Source organism: Oncorhynchus masou, chromosome 31 (assembly GCF_036934945.1).
Source record: "Oncorhynchus masou masou isolate Uvic2021 chromosome 31, UVic_Omas_1.1, whole genome shotgun sequence".
In the NCBI taxonomy this organism is placed as follows: domain Eukaryota; kingdom Metazoa; phylum Chordata; class Actinopteri; order Salmoniformes; family Salmonidae; genus Oncorhynchus; species Oncorhynchus masou.
This window is the reverse complement of record NC_088242.1, coordinates 40,225,535-40,243,145: the sequence shown is the minus strand read 5'-3', so window position 1 is coordinate 40,243,145 and position 17,611 is coordinate 40,225,535. Positions and strand designations below refer to the sequence as shown.

The window sequence follows — 17,611 nt, the reverse complement described above, 5'->3', positions numbered from 1 at the left end:
TGAATTAATCTGTGTGTAAACAATTGTTGGAAAAAATATTTGTGTCATGGACAAGTAGATGTCCTAACCAATTTGCCAAAACTATAGTTTGTTAACAAGAAATTTGTGGAGTGATTGAAAAACAAGCTTTTATGACTCCAACCTAAGTGTGTAAACTTCAACTGTATATTAAGGGGTTGTTACTTTGGCAAATAATGTTACCATCTAAAGAGTGTTTTTTAATAATTAACCAAATGTATTGTGTTTTTGTTTTACATGCATGGCCCATTAGTTTCATTATTTATTTTTATCCTGTGAATTGGTATTTTATGGTTGTAAGCAGTGGCAATTTTAGCATGTAAATCTTGGTGGGGAAAACTCAATTCTACCATTTTTTTGATGCATGCCAGCAGAAACACTACACAACATGTTATTTTATTCAGCCTATGTGATTGAAAAGGGAAGGAAAATACAATACAAGATCAACGTTCAAACAATATACAGACAGACAGTGCATTATGCAAACAAAAAACAATCCTTGCAATATCAACTGGAATTACATGAGTCTATAAATGAAATTTTGTTTAAAAAAAAAAAAAACATTATGGGAAGTGTCACTGGCAAACATGGTTACAGACCCAACAACATATATAGTATCCCCTCATGAAGAAAATAATGAGCTAATTATAATACAAAATAAATCAAATGAAATAATTCCAACATTGGCTAAAATGAATAAGATAATGAGAAAATGAAAAAGCAACATAACCATTTTGACCAAACAAGAACGAATCATGACGTCAGTGATCGTCAGGTCGGAGCTCTAGAAAGAGGCCCGAGTTCTACACTTGGAATTCAGAGTTGGATGACCATTCAAAATGTACTTTCCCAGTCCGAGCATGTTCTTTCCCGAGTTCCCAGTTGTCTTGAAGCCTGAGATTTCCCAGTTCAGTTTCCTGTTGTTTTGAACGTGGCAGAAGTCATGCTGGATTGACAGCATTGCCAACATATTTAACCATTTCTGGCCCATCGTGTTGCATGTGAAACGTTTATCCTTCTAACTTTGAAAACAGATCCTTTCAGACAGATGTTTTGAGTTCTTAAACCCAGACATGGACCACACACCCTCTCCACCCGAATAGCAGGCAGGGGAAACAAAATAGTGACGTCTTTGCGACGCTTGCAGTTTGCCATTGATCCCTTACCAACTACTAATTGTTGAATTAGCGATTTCCGATTTGTGATGTTTACGTCCAATGGCTGATGAGCACCGATACGTTTAATCTCGAATTTCTCTTCATATTACAAGGAATGAAAAGGATTTGCCAGTAGATTTTTCGACATGATTCATGATGACTGCGTGTCTAGCTAAGATTGTGTAAGTATGACGTTGGCACGATCAGTCCAATCAAAGCTACAGTAGATTTAACGTGTTTTGATGTCATTTTATCTGTGGCCAATGACCTTCAGCGTTCTTGGTTGTCTGTAGCTGGGTTGTGAACATTGAAATGGCAGGTTATCATAACTTTGGTCATTTGATTTGAGTTCTAATATTTAGATTGGTAGCTCTTCTGAACCCAAAACAAAGGCTATTATAAGAGCCCATTCCCACCCTGGAATTCTACTCCATTTACAGGACTGTGTGTATGTATTACTTTTACATGACTTATTTGTATATTGTTTTAAACGTCTGCCTCTCACTCGCTCTAGTTGGGGCTCTATTGAAATGCACCAATAACCTTTGTGATTACATTCACTAGCATATGAGTGTCTGTGCTACAATCTTGAACACAATATTCCTTCAAAAAACCAAAAGCTGTTTTCAGAGCCGAATCATTAATAATTAAGGGATCATTTCCATCGTCTGTGTGTGTGTGTCTGTTACATTTTAGATATTACCCAGCTACAATGTGTTTATCATAATTATTATAATTACCAGTTAAATGTTTAGAAATTATACTCGATTACTATTTCAATAACGATTATCAATAATCATGAACATTAATTCAGTGTCCTCTGGTCATGAAAAACATTTTCCTAACCAGGTACTGCAAATCTCAATTATACCACAAGGTGGCAGCACGACTACAAATTCAATTCTCTGACGTCTCTAAGATTTCAGACACTTGCTACTGACAATGCTAATCCAAATTGCTAATCCAATTAACACCGTTCACTGGATATATAAATAACATTGAAATGGCATGCCATTGTCTTAAAATCAAATGTAAAATACTTTTTTAAATGGAAAAAGCAGTGCAATGCTTGCATGCCGCATGCAAGATTCGAACTTGTAAAGTATCTGTCACGAGTCGAGAGAGCAAATCCACTAGGCACTCAAAATGCATGCAACTCACATTATCGACAGTTTCAAGAGGGCACATGAGAAGGAAGATTCCCGCCTGGGAATAGTAGCCAATCAGATGCATACATTGGAGTTGCTCGAGACCATTGCCCGAGTCGTGACCGACTGAATGCGATTAGCCAAGGAAATACACGCAAAATATGTTTACATTGTTTATAAACATTGGCATAAAATAAACTTGTATTTTGGGTTCTTATGGGGTACATGTAATATTGTTCAAAAATCAAAAGGGATCAATGGTATTAATCATTACTTTATAAGTCCAAAAATGGATGTAGCAACTACGAATTCTAGCTTTAACATACAGTGCATTCAGAAAGTATTCAGACCCCTTCCTCCACATTTTACGTTATAGCTTACTCTAAATTGTATTAAAATAAAAAACGTAAATCTACACACAATACTCCATAATGACAGTGAAGGTAGGATTAGACATGTTTTCACATGTATTAAAAATAAACAGAACTACCTTATTTATATAACTATTCAGACCCTTTAGTATAAGACTTGAAATTGAGCTCAGGTGCATCTTGCTTCCATTGATCATCCTTGAGATGTTTCAACTTGATTGGAGTCCACCTGTGGTAAATTCAATTGATTTGGCATGATTTGGAGAGGCACCTACTCGTCTATATAAGGTCCCACAGAGCAAAAACATAGCCATGAGATCAAAGGAAATTGTCAGTAGAAAAGTAAATTTCTGCCACATAAAGGCTTCTATCATTCTTAAATGGAAGTTAATATCCACCAAGACTCTTCCTAGAGCCGGCTGCCCAACCAAACTGACCAACCGGGGGAGGACCTTGGTCAAGGATGTGACCAAGAACCCGATGGTCATTCTGACAGAGCTCCAGAGTTCGTCTGTGGAGATGGTTGTCCTTCTGGAAGGTTCTCCCATCTCTGCAGCACTCCACCAATTCGGCCTTTATGGTAGTGGCCAGGCAGAAGCCACTCCTCAGTAAAAGGCACATGACAGCACACTTGGAGTTTGCCAAAAGGCACCTAAAGGACTCGGACCATAAGAAACAAGATTCTATGTTTCTGATGAAACCAAGTCTTTGGCCTCAATGCCAAGCTTCAAGTCTGGAGGAAACCTGGCACCATCCAGTGAAGCATGGAAAGTCTCCGTATGTTATACCTGGCTTAAATGCCCCATGAGCAAAAATGCTGTCTTCAATTTATTTTTCCAGCTTCTACATCACCAACAGCTCTGGGTAACTTCCCTTCTGTAATCTAATCTCTTTCATATACATTAATTGACTTCAACAACAAATTGTTCTTTACCGTTTTTATTTGTGTTTCAAATACAGGAGAGTTATTTAAGGTAGACTCAGCGATATGACGTGGATGCAGAAAGTAAACAGCATAGTGGGTCAATTTCCGCACCAACTAAAAGGGTTGAAGCGCGAGGCTCAACTTCTCCACTGTTTTGGTCCCGTGGCTACCAGGCTGCAACAGTGTGAAGCGAACCCGTTCACATGCTCAGATACTGTATATGACAGAGAGAAGTCTTGCATCTCACTCATCTCAATATCTGCGATGCTGCTCGTGGCAAAACATTTCGCTGAGTATCTAATGTATAAACAAAGATTTGTCAAGAACTGTACAATATTTACAGACTGTCTTTCCAAGGAAAAATGCCCCCCCCTCCCAAAATATATCATCGTAATATGCAAAACATCAGACATAAAAATGAAATGACCATTTTCTCTTTAAATATTACTCATTTATAACCATTCCTGTAAGGGAACTTGATAATGTTTCTTTCTCTTTGCAGCTGCATGATTCTGATGACCTAAAGCACTACAATGTCGGTTTTAAATATACCCATTCTCTACAGACAAAGTTGATGCCACGTTTCAGTCTCATCCATCTTTTGTGTCAAAGAAAAAAACAAGACAGCTCGGATATGTGGGTGTACGTACAATTAAACGTTTAACGTGAAAAATGTTAATGCCAAGGCGGCATCCCAGCACTTGTGAGAGTTTGTTCAAATCCTCCTCATAGAAATAATTTAAATGGGTTTATATATTATCACATAGCTCACCGGTGCCGCTGCCTACTGTCGCATAGAACGAGTGAGAGAATTAACACCGTTATGTTGCATCCTTTCCACAGACAAGCCATATATTCACACCGCTCACTGCACTCCTCTAATGCAATGTTTAAAAACAAATCATTTATGTAAAAACAGACAGTAATAGATTCTCCGAAACGTTTCTGTCTGACGCACAGTTTTACGATGTCTGTGAGGCAATCCACGTGACTAGGTGCAATAGCTCCTCCTTCTGCCTTCGGTGTATTTTCTCACCTTGGTCTTTGCCTCCTGATTGGTCAGTGTCTTCTTGACCAATGAGGTACAACACCAGCTCCTGTGGGGTCATCATCCATTCTCAAGGTCAAGTCAATTAATTGCTATATTTTTGTCAATGAACTAAGGAGGTCACTCTCCAAGGTCACACCTACCGACCCTCTTGTTCCTCGAGTTTCAAGTTGTCCGTCGGACCCACACGACTCCAGGTGGGATGGGACCTCTTACCTCGTGCCCCTTGTTTGCCCACCTCACCGTTCCTGGGGCCTAGTTTCTGTGCCTTTTGTTCTTTCGCTTTCTCTTCTCTTTCTGTCTTCCATCCCCTCTGTCTGTCGCTCAGGCCTTGGCGCTGAGTGTGAGCAGCTCGATGAAGGAGTTGAAGAGGGTGTCCAGCCAGCCCTGGTTGGCCATACACTGCTGCACCACCTCCTCCTGCCCAGGGTCCTCAGCTGCCTGCTCTATAGTGTTGGTCTGCCAGGGAAACACAAATATAAACACAATATACAGTATATTTAGACTATGGTAACATGTCTATTTGGCAAAATAGAAGTACATGTGTCAAGGCTATGGTGTGTCTACCCATGGAATAAACATTATCTATGCTGGGTAAACACAATATTAATATAAACTAGGGCTGTCAAGGTTTATATGTTAACGCGTTACAGTTTATGACTAGTTCATGTTGAAGAACACGGATAACCTAGGCCTGGCTGCTCTGTTGTCTTCTGTAGAACTGACAACATAGTTGGACATGTTGATATGCTCCTCGTTTCAGAAATTGGGAGAACACTCATTTAGAATGCCTGAAGCTTTAACCGTGTGTGTGTGACTATGTGCAAGTCTTCAACTTCAAGAACATTGATACGAGGGAGTGAGCCTACTTAAACATTGAGAGCATTTTGTTTCTGATACAGATAATTGTGTGTTTCTGGCCCTTACAATCAAAGTATAGTATGCCTGTAACTCAATGAATGCCCTGCTTTTTAGAGACAAATTTGAGCAATTTCAAAAATTGCAATTAAATCGTGATTAACTACTGAAAGATCACGCAATTCTTTGTTTGTTTGACAGCGTTAATATAAAGACAATATTTAGAATTCCTATCAACCATTGTTGATTAGCAAATTATTTACTCTATGTCAGCAGGGGATTTCAACCACAATATATTTGGTGTGTTTAAGCAAGGATAAAAGAATAAATTACATTTGGGTAATATTTCTGCTGGGTAAATTGAAACAATATTTAAATAAAACCACAGTAGGGGAGACGCATAACTGTTCTTGATACACCTGTTTGATATATATTTCTCTTGTTGATATTGTATCTATTACAATAATATAAAATACATGTCCTTACCTCTTTCTTGCAGTGTAAGAAAGTATGATATTTATAATGATGCAGGGAGTGATAGAGGCTGTAGATCCGACATGACTCTGTTGACAGTTTAAGGTCCTGGGGGAAGACAGATTAAAAACAATATTTGGAGAGAATAAAATCCACCTATATAATCAAGGTTCAACAGTGCGACATGAGAATGCACATGACACGCACACCTGCAAACAAACTATCAACTTATGGGAGAGATGGGCAACGTAACCTAGCAGCTGTTGAACGGATTGTTGGTAATGCCTTTAACACAAAACACCCACTCACTGCAAATACCCACAGACACACCCGCCCCCTCAAAAACACATACACACAAAATACTTCATTTGAATCCACAAATTACATTACAGTCGAAGAATTGAAACAATTCAACGGACAAACAATGCCTTCAGAAATGATCCACACCCCTCAACTTATTCCACATTTTGTTGCATTACGGACTGAATTCAAAATTGATTACATATTGTTTTTCCTCTCACTCATCTACACACAATACCCCATAATGACAAAGTACAAAAATGTTATTATTATTTTGTGCAAATGTATTAAATTAAATGCACATCTCAAACACCCCTGCCTCCAAACATGTTAGAATCACTGTTGGCAGGGATTACAGCTGTGAGTATTTCTGACTAAGTCTAAGAGCATTGCACACCTGGATTGTACAATATTTGCTCATGATTCTTTTTAACATTTTTCAAGCTCAGTCAAGCTGGGTGTTGATTATTGCTAGACAGTCATGTTCAAGTCTTGCCATAGATTTTCAAGCCGATTGAAGTCAAAACTGTAACTCGGCCACTCAGGAACATTCAATGACGTCTTGGTAAGCAATTCCGGTGTATATTTGGCCTTGTGTTTTAGGTTATTGTCCTGCTGAAAGGTGAATTCGTCTCCCAGTGTCTGTTGGAAAGCAGATAACCCGGGTTTCCTCCAGGATTTTGCCTGTGCTTAGCTCTATTCCGTTTCTTTTTATCTTAAAAATCTCCATAGTCCTTGCCGATGACAAGCATACCCCATATCATGATGCACCCACCACCATGCTTGAAAATATGATGAGAGGTACTCAGTGATGTTTTAGTGTTGGATTTGCCCCAAACATAAGGCTTTGTATCCACATTTTCTGCCTCGTTGCAATCAGGATGCATGTTTTGGAATATTTGTATTCTGTACAGGCTTCCTTTTTACTCTACCATTTAGGTTAGTATTGTGGAGTAACTACAATGTTGTTGATCCATCCTCAATTATCCTATTACAGCCATCCAACTCTAACTGTTTTAAAATTCAGCATTGGCATCGTGGTAAAATCCCTGAGCAATTTCCTTCAGCTCCGGTAACTGAGTTAGGAAGGACGCCTGTATCTTTGTAGTGACTGGTTGTATTGATACACCATCCAGCGTGTAATTCAGATCTTCACCATGCTCAAAAGGATATTCAATATTTGCTTCTTTTTTTCTACCAATAAGTGCCCATCTTAGCAAGGCATTGGAAAACCTTGCTGGCCTTTGTTTGAAATTCACTACTCCACTAAGGGACCGTACAAGATAATTTTATGTGTGGGGTACAGAGATGAGGTAGTCATTCAAAAATCTTGTAAGACAGTATTATTGCACACAGAATGAGTCCATCTAACTTATGTGATTTACACACATTTTTACTCCTGAACTTATTTAGGCTTGCCATAACAAAGCGATTGAATACTTATTGACTGAAGACATTTCAGCTTTTTAGTTTTAATTAAATTTGTAAAAGATTCTAAAAACATAACTCCATTTTGACATTATGGGGGTATTGTGTGTTGGCCATGACACAAAATATCAAATTAATCCATTTTAATATTCAGGCTGGAACAACAAAATCTGAAAGAAGTCTAGGGTTGAGAATACTTTCTGGAGTCAATGTATATGGACACTCAGGGATACAGAAAGCACATTTCCAATACAGCTTAGCTGCCCCTGACAGCTGACACGGAGCAGTATCTAGCTAGCTGCTTTGCCTGTCTTATGCAGGCCTGCAATCTCAAGGCCATGTTACTGTCAAGCCTATGTACACGGCCGAGGCTCCCAAATATCAGTACCACCACTTTGCACTGGTAACTGGTGTACAAATTACCTCGACTAACCTGTACCCCTGCACATTGACTCAGTAGTGGTACCACCTGTATATAGCCTCGTTCTTGTTATTGTGTTACTGTAGTTTATTTGGTAAATATTTTCTTAACTCGTTCTTGAACTGCACTGTTGGTGAAGGGCTTGTAAGGAAGCATTTCACGGCGCATGTGACAAATAAAATTTGATTTGAACGTTTCAACAAAATTGGGATCCTTAACGTTAAGAAGAATCCCTAACCCAATTTTTATTATGTACGTAGATGCAGAAAGTTAACATAGTGGGTCAATTTCCACAATTGCTAAAAGGGTTGACGCCCGAGGCTCAACTTTTCCGCTGTTTCGGTCCCATGGCAACCAGGCTGTGAAAAGCGTGAAGCGAACCTGCACACATACTGTGTGTGAAATGTATCTCAATATCCTAGCCTATTCATTGATGATAGGTCCCGCTTTACAGAATTTGAGAGACATTGTGAGATAGAAACTGTGAGATACAGCTATTGATTGCCAATAGACAGGCCTAGTGCATGGTTCTGAATGTCTGCCTGGTGGCCGACTTGACTATCGTGACCCTCCCCTCTCTCTGTCCCTTGCTAGCTCGCTATGAAAGATGCAAGTGTTTATGTTCTCGAAAGTACAGCATCTAAATTTGCCTCCTCTGTTAAACAAATACTGGATCTTGACACTTGGGAGTTGACGTCGGAAGGCGACGTGCAAGGAGTCGAGGAATCAATTATTTTGGAGACGACTCCACCCCTTCGTCATCGTCGGTAAGAGTTTGAAAAATGGCTGAGAAAGGCAAGCAACAGCAGCAAAGTCCTGTGTGGCAATACTTTTATGAATTTCTATCGTTTTAATGGAAAACCGATAAAGCAGTTTAAACATTAAATAAATGTTTTCCATTTGTCACATCTCTACTGGTAATCAAGGCGGGTGATAATTCAGCAACTTGGCAGCAAAGGTCTGCTCCATATAGGAATCAACTCACCTCCAAAATGAGCAACTCCCTCTGGCCTCCCCCCACAACAACATCTGGCAATTTGGTATGCAAAACAAGCCACATCAGAACTGCCGACAAACACACACCTGTGGTTTGGGTAGGCTCTTCTTGACTCTGTTAAGGGTCTTGCGGTTGTAGCCCTCCCCACTGAGCCGCATCCACACAGCTCCTGAATCCAGGGGGTCTGCCGCCATATGAGGATACATGTGCAGGGTCTCCTACGAGAGAAAATGGAAGGAAACCACACACACAACCAGTCAAAGGTCTGGATATAACTATTGAATGAGTAGATATTTGTACTATTGTCTACACTAGAATAATAGTGAAGACATCAAAACTACAAAACACATGGAATCATGTAGTAACCAAAAAGGTGTTAAACAAATCAACAAAATATTTTAGATGAGATTCTTCAAATTAGCCACCCTTTGCCTTGGCAGCTTTGCACAGTCCTGTCATTCTCTCAACCACCTTCTTGAGGAATGATTTTCCTTCCGTCTTAAAAGGAGTTCCCACAAATGCTGAGCACTTGTTGGCTGCTTTTCCTTCACTCTGCGTCCAACTTATCCCAAACCATCTCAAATTGGGGTGAGGTTGGATGATTGATGGAGTGCTGCATCAGATGACACTCCTTGGTCAAATAGCCCTTACACAGCCTGGAGGTATATTTTGGGTCATTGTCCTGTTGAAAAACAAATGATAGTGGGACTAAGAGCAAACCAGATGGGATGGCATACCACTGCAGAATGCTGTGGTAGCCATGCTGGTTAAGTACGCCTTGAACTAAAAAAAAAAATAAAAATAAAAAATAAATCACAATCAGTGTCACCAGCAAAGCACCCACACACCTCCTCCATGCTCCATGTGGGAACAATTGATGCGGAGATCATCCGTTCACCTACTCTGCGTCTCACAAAGATACGGCGGTTGGAAGCAAAAATCTCAAATTTGGACTCATCAGTCCAAAGGACAGATGTCCACGGGTATAATGTCCATTGCTTGTGTTTCTTGGCCCAAGCAAGCCTCTTCTTCTTATTGGTGTCCTTTAGAAGTGGTTTCTTTGCAGGAACTCAACCATGATTCACACAGACTCCTCTGAACACTTGATTTTGAAATGTGTCTGTTACTTGAACTCTGAAGCATTTATTTTTGCTGCAATTTCTGAGGCTGATAACTCCAAAAAACTTATCCTCTGCAGCAGCTGCAACTCTGGGTCTTCCTTTCCTGCGGCGGTCCTCATGAGAGACAGTTTCATCATAGCGCTTGGTTTTTGCAACGGCACTCGAAGAAACTTTCAAAGTTCTTGAAATTTTCGGTATTGGTATCTGCTGGTCCATCATTAAAGCCGTCAATCATGTAATGTGTTGATCCATCATTAAAGTAATGAAGGAGGAAATGCATTTCACAAATTAACTTAAGGCGCACCTGTTAATTTAAATATATTCCAGGTGACTACCTCATTAAGCTGGTTGAGAGAATGCCAAGAGTGTGCAAAGCTGTCAGAGGCAAAGGGTGGCTACTTTGAATATGAATATAAATAAATATAGGTGTATGTCAACTTCAACTGTAAACATCTTTCTTTTGTTTTAGAACACCTACTCATTCAAGGGTTTTATATGTTTTACTATTTTCTACATTGTAGAATAATAGTGAAGACATTACAACTATGAAATAACGCACATGGCATCATAACTTTTAAAAAGTGTTAAACAAATCCAAATATATTTTAGATTCTTCAAAGTGTGTGCGTGCATGTATTCTTGCCCACTCCCGTTCAAAGGTTAGGGGTCATTAAGAAAGTGGTAGGCATGCTGTGTAAATCAAATGATACAACCCCCCCCAAAAAATCTATTTTAATTCCAGGTTGTAAGGCAACAAAATAGGAAAAAATGCCAAGGGGGTGAATACCTTCGCAAGCCACAGTAAAAACTATAGATTAGGGCAGATTTTTTTTTTTTTTTTTTACTGATTTTCTTATATGAACTGTAACTCAGTAAAATCTTTGAAATTGTGGCATGTTGCTTTTATATTTTTGTTCAGAATATATACACATTTACAGTATATTCAGAGCAGGTTACCTGGTGCTGAGTACTCATGTTTACTCTCCTCATCAGTCTCCTCTTCTGTTCCACGATGATGCCATCAATCTTCCTCATTCCAGGGAGGTACAGCTCATCTGAGGGAACCAATGGAGATGGAGAGGATAGCCTGATTAAATGGATATGTTTCAAATGACTGTCAATCATTCCAAACCTGGGGAGGCTAACTAGGGGCATATTCAGTTGATTAAATTTTTTTCTACATTGCGAAACGGTTTGTACGGAACCTAACGCTTTCCCACAATGCTGTGCACTGTTCAACATTCCTCAAGGTATGTTTGGTGTGTGTGGCCTGATCAATATGGGTGTAGGGTTGCACATTTTGGGGAATATTCAGAGGTGGAAACTTTCCATGGGAACATATGCAAATTAATATTAATACCATTTAAAATGTAGATGTTGTTTGCATTGGCTATATTTACCTATATTAAACCTTTCCCTTATCATAAGTAGACAATTGCAAATAATTCAATCCTTCCAATAGAAATTAAAAAACAAAACAATTTAGCTACGTATTGAACTTTAATTAAATTAGTTGACTCTTCACATGGGATGACTTCACTGAACAACAAAAGGGAATATTGAATGATCCCCAATGATCCATCGCATCTCCCAAAAACATTTAACATATACATCTGTAGAATGATAGTCTAGAAACTAAAGCTTTGGTTGTCCTCCTCTCAGGTTTCTATATCTTCTCCCTGGACCTCCTCAATGTTCACCTCTTGAACATCAGACTCTGAGGCCTCATCTTCACTGTCACTTTCCAACCTTGTTGAGGATGGCTCGTTGTCAGGCTCAAAAAAAAAATCAAATTTGCCCTATAGCCACCAATTTCTCAACCCTTGTATTGGTCAGCCTGTTGCATGCTTTGGTGTGTGTTCCCAAACAAGGACCTGTTGCACTCTGATGTGGCTGATGTTGGTGGGATTTGGAGGATGATGGAGGCAACAGGGGAAAGCGCCTCAGATCCACAAAGTCCCTTCCACCAGGTGGCTGATGAGATATGTTGGCACGACTGCCATATTTCATCTCCATCCCAAAGCCCTTGCTTGGAAGTGTACTTCGCCAGACTGCCAAGAACATTGCCCTCATCCAGGCAAAGGCGGCGAGACACAGTAGTGATGACACCATAGGCCTTGTTGATCTCTGCACCAGACAGGATTCTCTTGCCAGCATATTTGTGGTCCAACATGTACAGTGCCTGTTTTTTAAAGCTTGGGAAATCTTTTTGTATCCAAATCCGGCTTTAAACTTCTTCACAACAGTATCTCGGACCTGCCTGGTGCCCAAACCATGATGCTGCCACCACCATGTTTGACAGTGGGGATGCAGATTGGCTGTTGTGGTATGAGCTGATGAGCTGTGTTGATACTCCTTCCATTTCTTCGCTTGCACACCAAACTTTTTGTATAACGGCTTTAAACTTTTGTTCCTTGTTCTTCATGATGCTCTCTGCGCTTTTAACGGACCTCTGAGACTATCACAGTGCAGGTGCATTTATACGGAGACTTGATTACACACAGGTGGATTGTATTTATCATCATTAGTCATTTAGGTCAACATTGGATCATTCAGAGATCCTCACTGAACTTCTGGAGAGAGTTTGCTGCACTGAAAGTAAAGGGGCTGAATAATTTTGCATGCCCAATTTTTCAGTTTTTGATTTTTTTTTAAAGTTTGAAATATCCAATAAATGTTGTTCCACTTCTTGATTGTGTCCCACTTGTTGTTGATTCTTCACAAAAAAATACAGTTTTATATCTTTATGTTTGAAGCCTGAAATGTGGCAAAAGGTCGCAAAGTTCAAGGGGGCCGAATACTTTCGCAAGGCACTGTATGCATTGTTTATGGGCTTCAGGCAGAAGTCTTCACGCTTTTTGATCATTTCAGAACTGCAGTTTCCTCTGCTTAGAGCACCAGTGTAGTGGGCAAGGCAGGTATCTTCTCTTACATCTGAAAGCAGAGTCTGAACATCAGACAGAATGGCAGTCTCCCTTAATCCGTGCAATGGCTACGGTTTCAGGAGTTTCAGGCTGCTTACCACTCTCTCCCAAAATACATCATCCAGGAGGATCCGCTTGATGGCTGTCCATAATCGGCAGACTGTGATACAGCTTGGAGAGACTCAACGGGTGTTGCTGGGCAGCTTCAATGTGGTGTTCTTACTCTTCCAACTTTGCTTGGTGAGGTAGATAGCTGCTATAACTAGATGACCCTTCACATACCTAACCATTTCATTGGCTCTCTTGTAGAGTGTATCCATTGTTTTCAGTGCCATGATGTCCTTGAGGAGCAGATTCAATGCATGAGCAGCACAGCTAATGGGTGTGATGTGAGGGTAGGACTCCTCCACTTTAGACCAAGCAGTCTTCATGTTCGCAGAATTGTCAGTCACCAGTGCAAATACCTTCTGTGGTCCAAGGTCATTGACGACTGCCTTCAAATCATCTGCAATGTAGAGACCGGTGTGTGTTGTCCCTTGTGTCTGTGCTCTTGTAGAATACTGGGTGAGGGGTGGAGATGTAGTTAATTATTCCTTGCCCACGAACATTCGACCACCCATAATTGATGATTGCAATACAGTCTGCTTTCTCTATTTACTTGAACTCTGTTGAACTCTGTTGAACTCTGTTGAACTCTGTTGAACTCTGTTGAACTCTGTTGAACTCTGTTGAACTCTGTTGAACTCTGTTGAACTCTGTTGAACTCTGTTGAACTCTGTTGAACTCTGCGTCCAGCATATGAGTTGTTAAAGCATGTCTGTCTGGAGGAGTGTATGCTGGGCAAAGAACATTCACAAATCTCTTACATTACACATTGCCTGTGAGCAGAGGTGAACCAGTTGCATACACAGCTCGAGCAAGACATTCATCAGCATTTCTGACAACCTTCCTCCATTGGGTAAAAAAAACATCTGATTCCAGGAGGACCATGAGCTGTTGCTATTGATAAGGTGTCCGAGTCATCATTTTCACCTCAAATAGAAGTAGAGGGACTTTTGTCAGAGGTTGGTTGTTGTGAGCGCAGAGGGAACTTTACGCACTTGGCCAGATGATTCTGCATATTTGTTGCATTCTTCACATATGATTTGGCACAGTATTTGCAAATGTACACAGCTTTTCCTTCTACATTAGCGGCAGTGAAATGTCTCTCCACATCAGATAGTGCCCGTGGCATTTTCCTGTAAAGATTTGGGGAAAAAAACAAGTAAAAAAAATACATGCAGATAAAAAGTTAAGCAGTTAGATGAAACAACTCCTTTGTATAATTGTTTTTTTATGAAACATGTATGGAATTAACACTCAGTTAGCAGGCTCAAGCAAGCTAAAACTCACATGGTACCAAAAACTAAGTAGCAGAAATGGTTAACAAGTTATAAATGACTTACACTTTGCTGAAGGCCACTATTTACTAGTTCACAAAACCAATCATGCATGTCGTATAAAATATATTCACCCCACCCAGTATTGTAATCAAAACTTACCCGAAAGCACATAGTCCTTGGCTCAGACAGTGTAAGTGTGGGCTCAATAGCATCTCATCAATGTGCAAGATCTTGAGAATCAGCTGTACATGTGATGAAAGAATGCACAGTGCATGCAGAGGGTTGCAATTCCATTGAATTAGGGATAGTTTAACCAAAATATGCCACAAGACCTAGAATTGCCATGTGTATCCCACAAAAAAAGGTTCACTGTTATAATTTAAGCAAAATTCCAGGGCTTAACTTCCCATGGAAAATGTCCGACCCTTTGCAACCCTATATGGGTTTGAGCATTTGAAATCTTAAAACCGAACACAATCACAACATTCACCTGGTCGTTCAAAATAGCACTTTTGTTTCCATTCAAATGAACGTTGCACGTTTGGCACTGCCTTCCCTTATCAAACTCTTTACCGACATATTACAGCTGATATGACAACACTAGTTGCTTTTCAGAAATGAGCACGAAACAATCAAGGTAAAAGGTCAGAAACTATCCCTAACCTTATTCACACTGTATGGCCGACCCAAATCACACTGTGCTGACTCATATACTTTCTTCTTGCCTAGTCCTTTCTAGAATGGTTCCAGCAGCAGGGCCAAACCCTCAACTTGGGATACGCATGAGGCAACTTGTGCTTGACAAAAATCTTTGACGTATTGCAAGATTAATGTCCATTGCTTCAGTGTTGAACCTCTCTGCCCCAAGGGGCATAGGAAAGTTAGGGTTTGTTCAAAGGGTGGCGGGAAATTTAGGATTTGTCCCAAACAGGTGCAGAAAGTCTAACTTTAAATCTCTGGATGCCACTGGGATATGAGGTGAAATGTTATGAATAGATCAGACATGATTGATCATTATATCTGAACACTGTAACTTTGAGCGCTCCGTGTTCATTAGGACACACCGAGATCAGTTCCAAATTGTCCCTACCCATTTCAGTCCAATTTCTTCCATTTGAAGCCAAATGAACATTTTTATTTTTTTATTTTACCTTTATTTAACCAGACAAGTCAGTTAAGAACAAATTCTTATTTTCAATGACGGCCTAGGAACAGTGAGTTAACTGCCTGTTCAGGGGCAGAACGACAGATTTGTACCTTGTCAGCTCAGGTGTTTGAACTTGCAACCTTGCGGTTACTAGTCCAACGCTCTAACCACTAGGCTACCCTACCGCCCCGATGGACCTAGGCTAGGGCTACAAAAAATGTAATTGCCATTTCTTTTACCAAATATAGCGGCCTGATTTGCGATATAGATCGAAACACGAGTCTACTGTTGGAATCATAGAAGTAGAATGGCATTTAAGAAGCAAAGTGGAAAGCAGCATTGTTCTTGTTTGGAACAATCGGTTAACTGCATTTGACCTAACAGAGCAGCATGCAAACTTATTTTGAATCTAACAGTGGGGAGGAGGAACTGCGCTACTTGAGTGCGCTGCAAAGCTTTTTGTGTGTGGGAAGCAGCTGCAACAGAAGACAGGGAAAGAGACGACAGAATAAACTGACGATATTGACAAAAATCCATATTACGATAAAATAAATTTTTTGCAATACTGATCAATAATTTGTTTGGGAGGTGCGCAGTAACTCTCTGCCTTTTTTACATAATCTCAAAGAAATGTCCATAATATATTAGCCTAAGTCATTTGGTTACCAGGTGGATCCAGCAAAAGGCTGCAAAGGAAAGGAAGGCATAATAAACATTTTCCCCAACTCAACTTTATTCAGAAAAGTGTCACTCACATTAAATTGAGAAGTGGACAATTGACATGGACAAAGTTCCCAGCGTTATGTCAAAATCCTTCTGGGTAACTTTACTTTTCATTGTAAACAAAAAATACATTTTCCAAACCCCTGATTACAACCTGATTACTAACTGTATTAGTTCTTTAGTTTCAACCATTTGAAATGAGTAGCTAAATAACAGGCTGAATATTATCCTAAATAATAAATATCAGCAACAAAAAGCGCTGTTCCGCTTCTCTTAAATACACTGACCAAAAGTTTTTTTTTTTTTTTTAAAAGCGCTGTTCCTGACCAAAAGTATAAAAACAGAACTTGTGTTTTATGAGCTGAAATAAAAAAGACTGCAGATATTTTCCAACACAAAAAAATGAGCACAAATTTGTTTACATCCCTGTTAGTGAGCATTTCTCATTTGCCAAGATAATCCATCCACCTGACAGGTGTGGCATATCAAGAAGCTGATTAAACAGCATGATCATTGCACAGGTGCACCTTGTGCTGGGAACAATGAAAGGTCACTAAAATGTACAGTTTTGTCACACAACACAATGCAACAGATGTCTCAAGTTAAGGGAGTGCGCAGGAATGTTCACCAGAGCTGTTGCCAGATAGTGAAATTAACATTAAATTACCATAAGCCGCCTATCGTTTTAGAGAATTTGCAGTACGTCCAACTGGCCTCACAACCACAGATCACGTGTAACCACGTCAGCCCAGGACTTCCACCCGGACAGCAGATGAAACTGTGGGATTGCACAACCGAATCATTTCTGCACACTGTCAGAAACCGTCTCAGGGAAGCTCATCTGCTTGCTCGTCGTCCTCACCAGGGTCTTGACATCACTGCAGTTCAGCGTCATAACTGACATTAGTGGGTAAATGCTCACCTTTGATGGCCACAGGCACGCTGGAGAAGTGTGCTCTTCACGGATGGGTCCCGGTTTAAACTGTACCGGGAAGATGGCAGACAGCTTGTACGGTGTTGTGTGGGCGAACAGTTTGCTGATGTCAACGGTGTGAACAGAGTGCCCCATGGAGGCGGTGGGGTTATGGTATGGGCAGGCATAAGCTATGGACAACGAACAAATTGCATTGAAGGCGCAAAGATACCGTGACGAGATCCTGAGGACCATT

The 17,611-nt window shown here is 40.2% G+C and overlaps 1 protein-coding gene across 1 annotated transcript in view; it reads right to left on the bottom strand.

Moving 5' to 3' along the window:
• Positions 1 to 3,617: 3,617 nt before the first annotated feature.
• The window catches only part of LOC135523940 (proline-rich protein 12-like), a 50,633-nt gene continuing 36,639 nt past the window's right edge, over positions 3,618 to 17,611 (bottom strand). The window contains 4 exon segments of the mRNA XM_064950970.1: positions 3,618 to 5,126; positions 6,012 to 6,107; positions 9,232 to 9,363; positions 11,224 to 11,321. Coding sequence (XP_064807042.1) covers positions 4,992 to 5,126; positions 6,012 to 6,107; positions 9,232 to 9,363; positions 11,224 to 11,321 — 461 coding nt within the window. The 3' untranslated portion in view covers positions 3,618 to 4,991.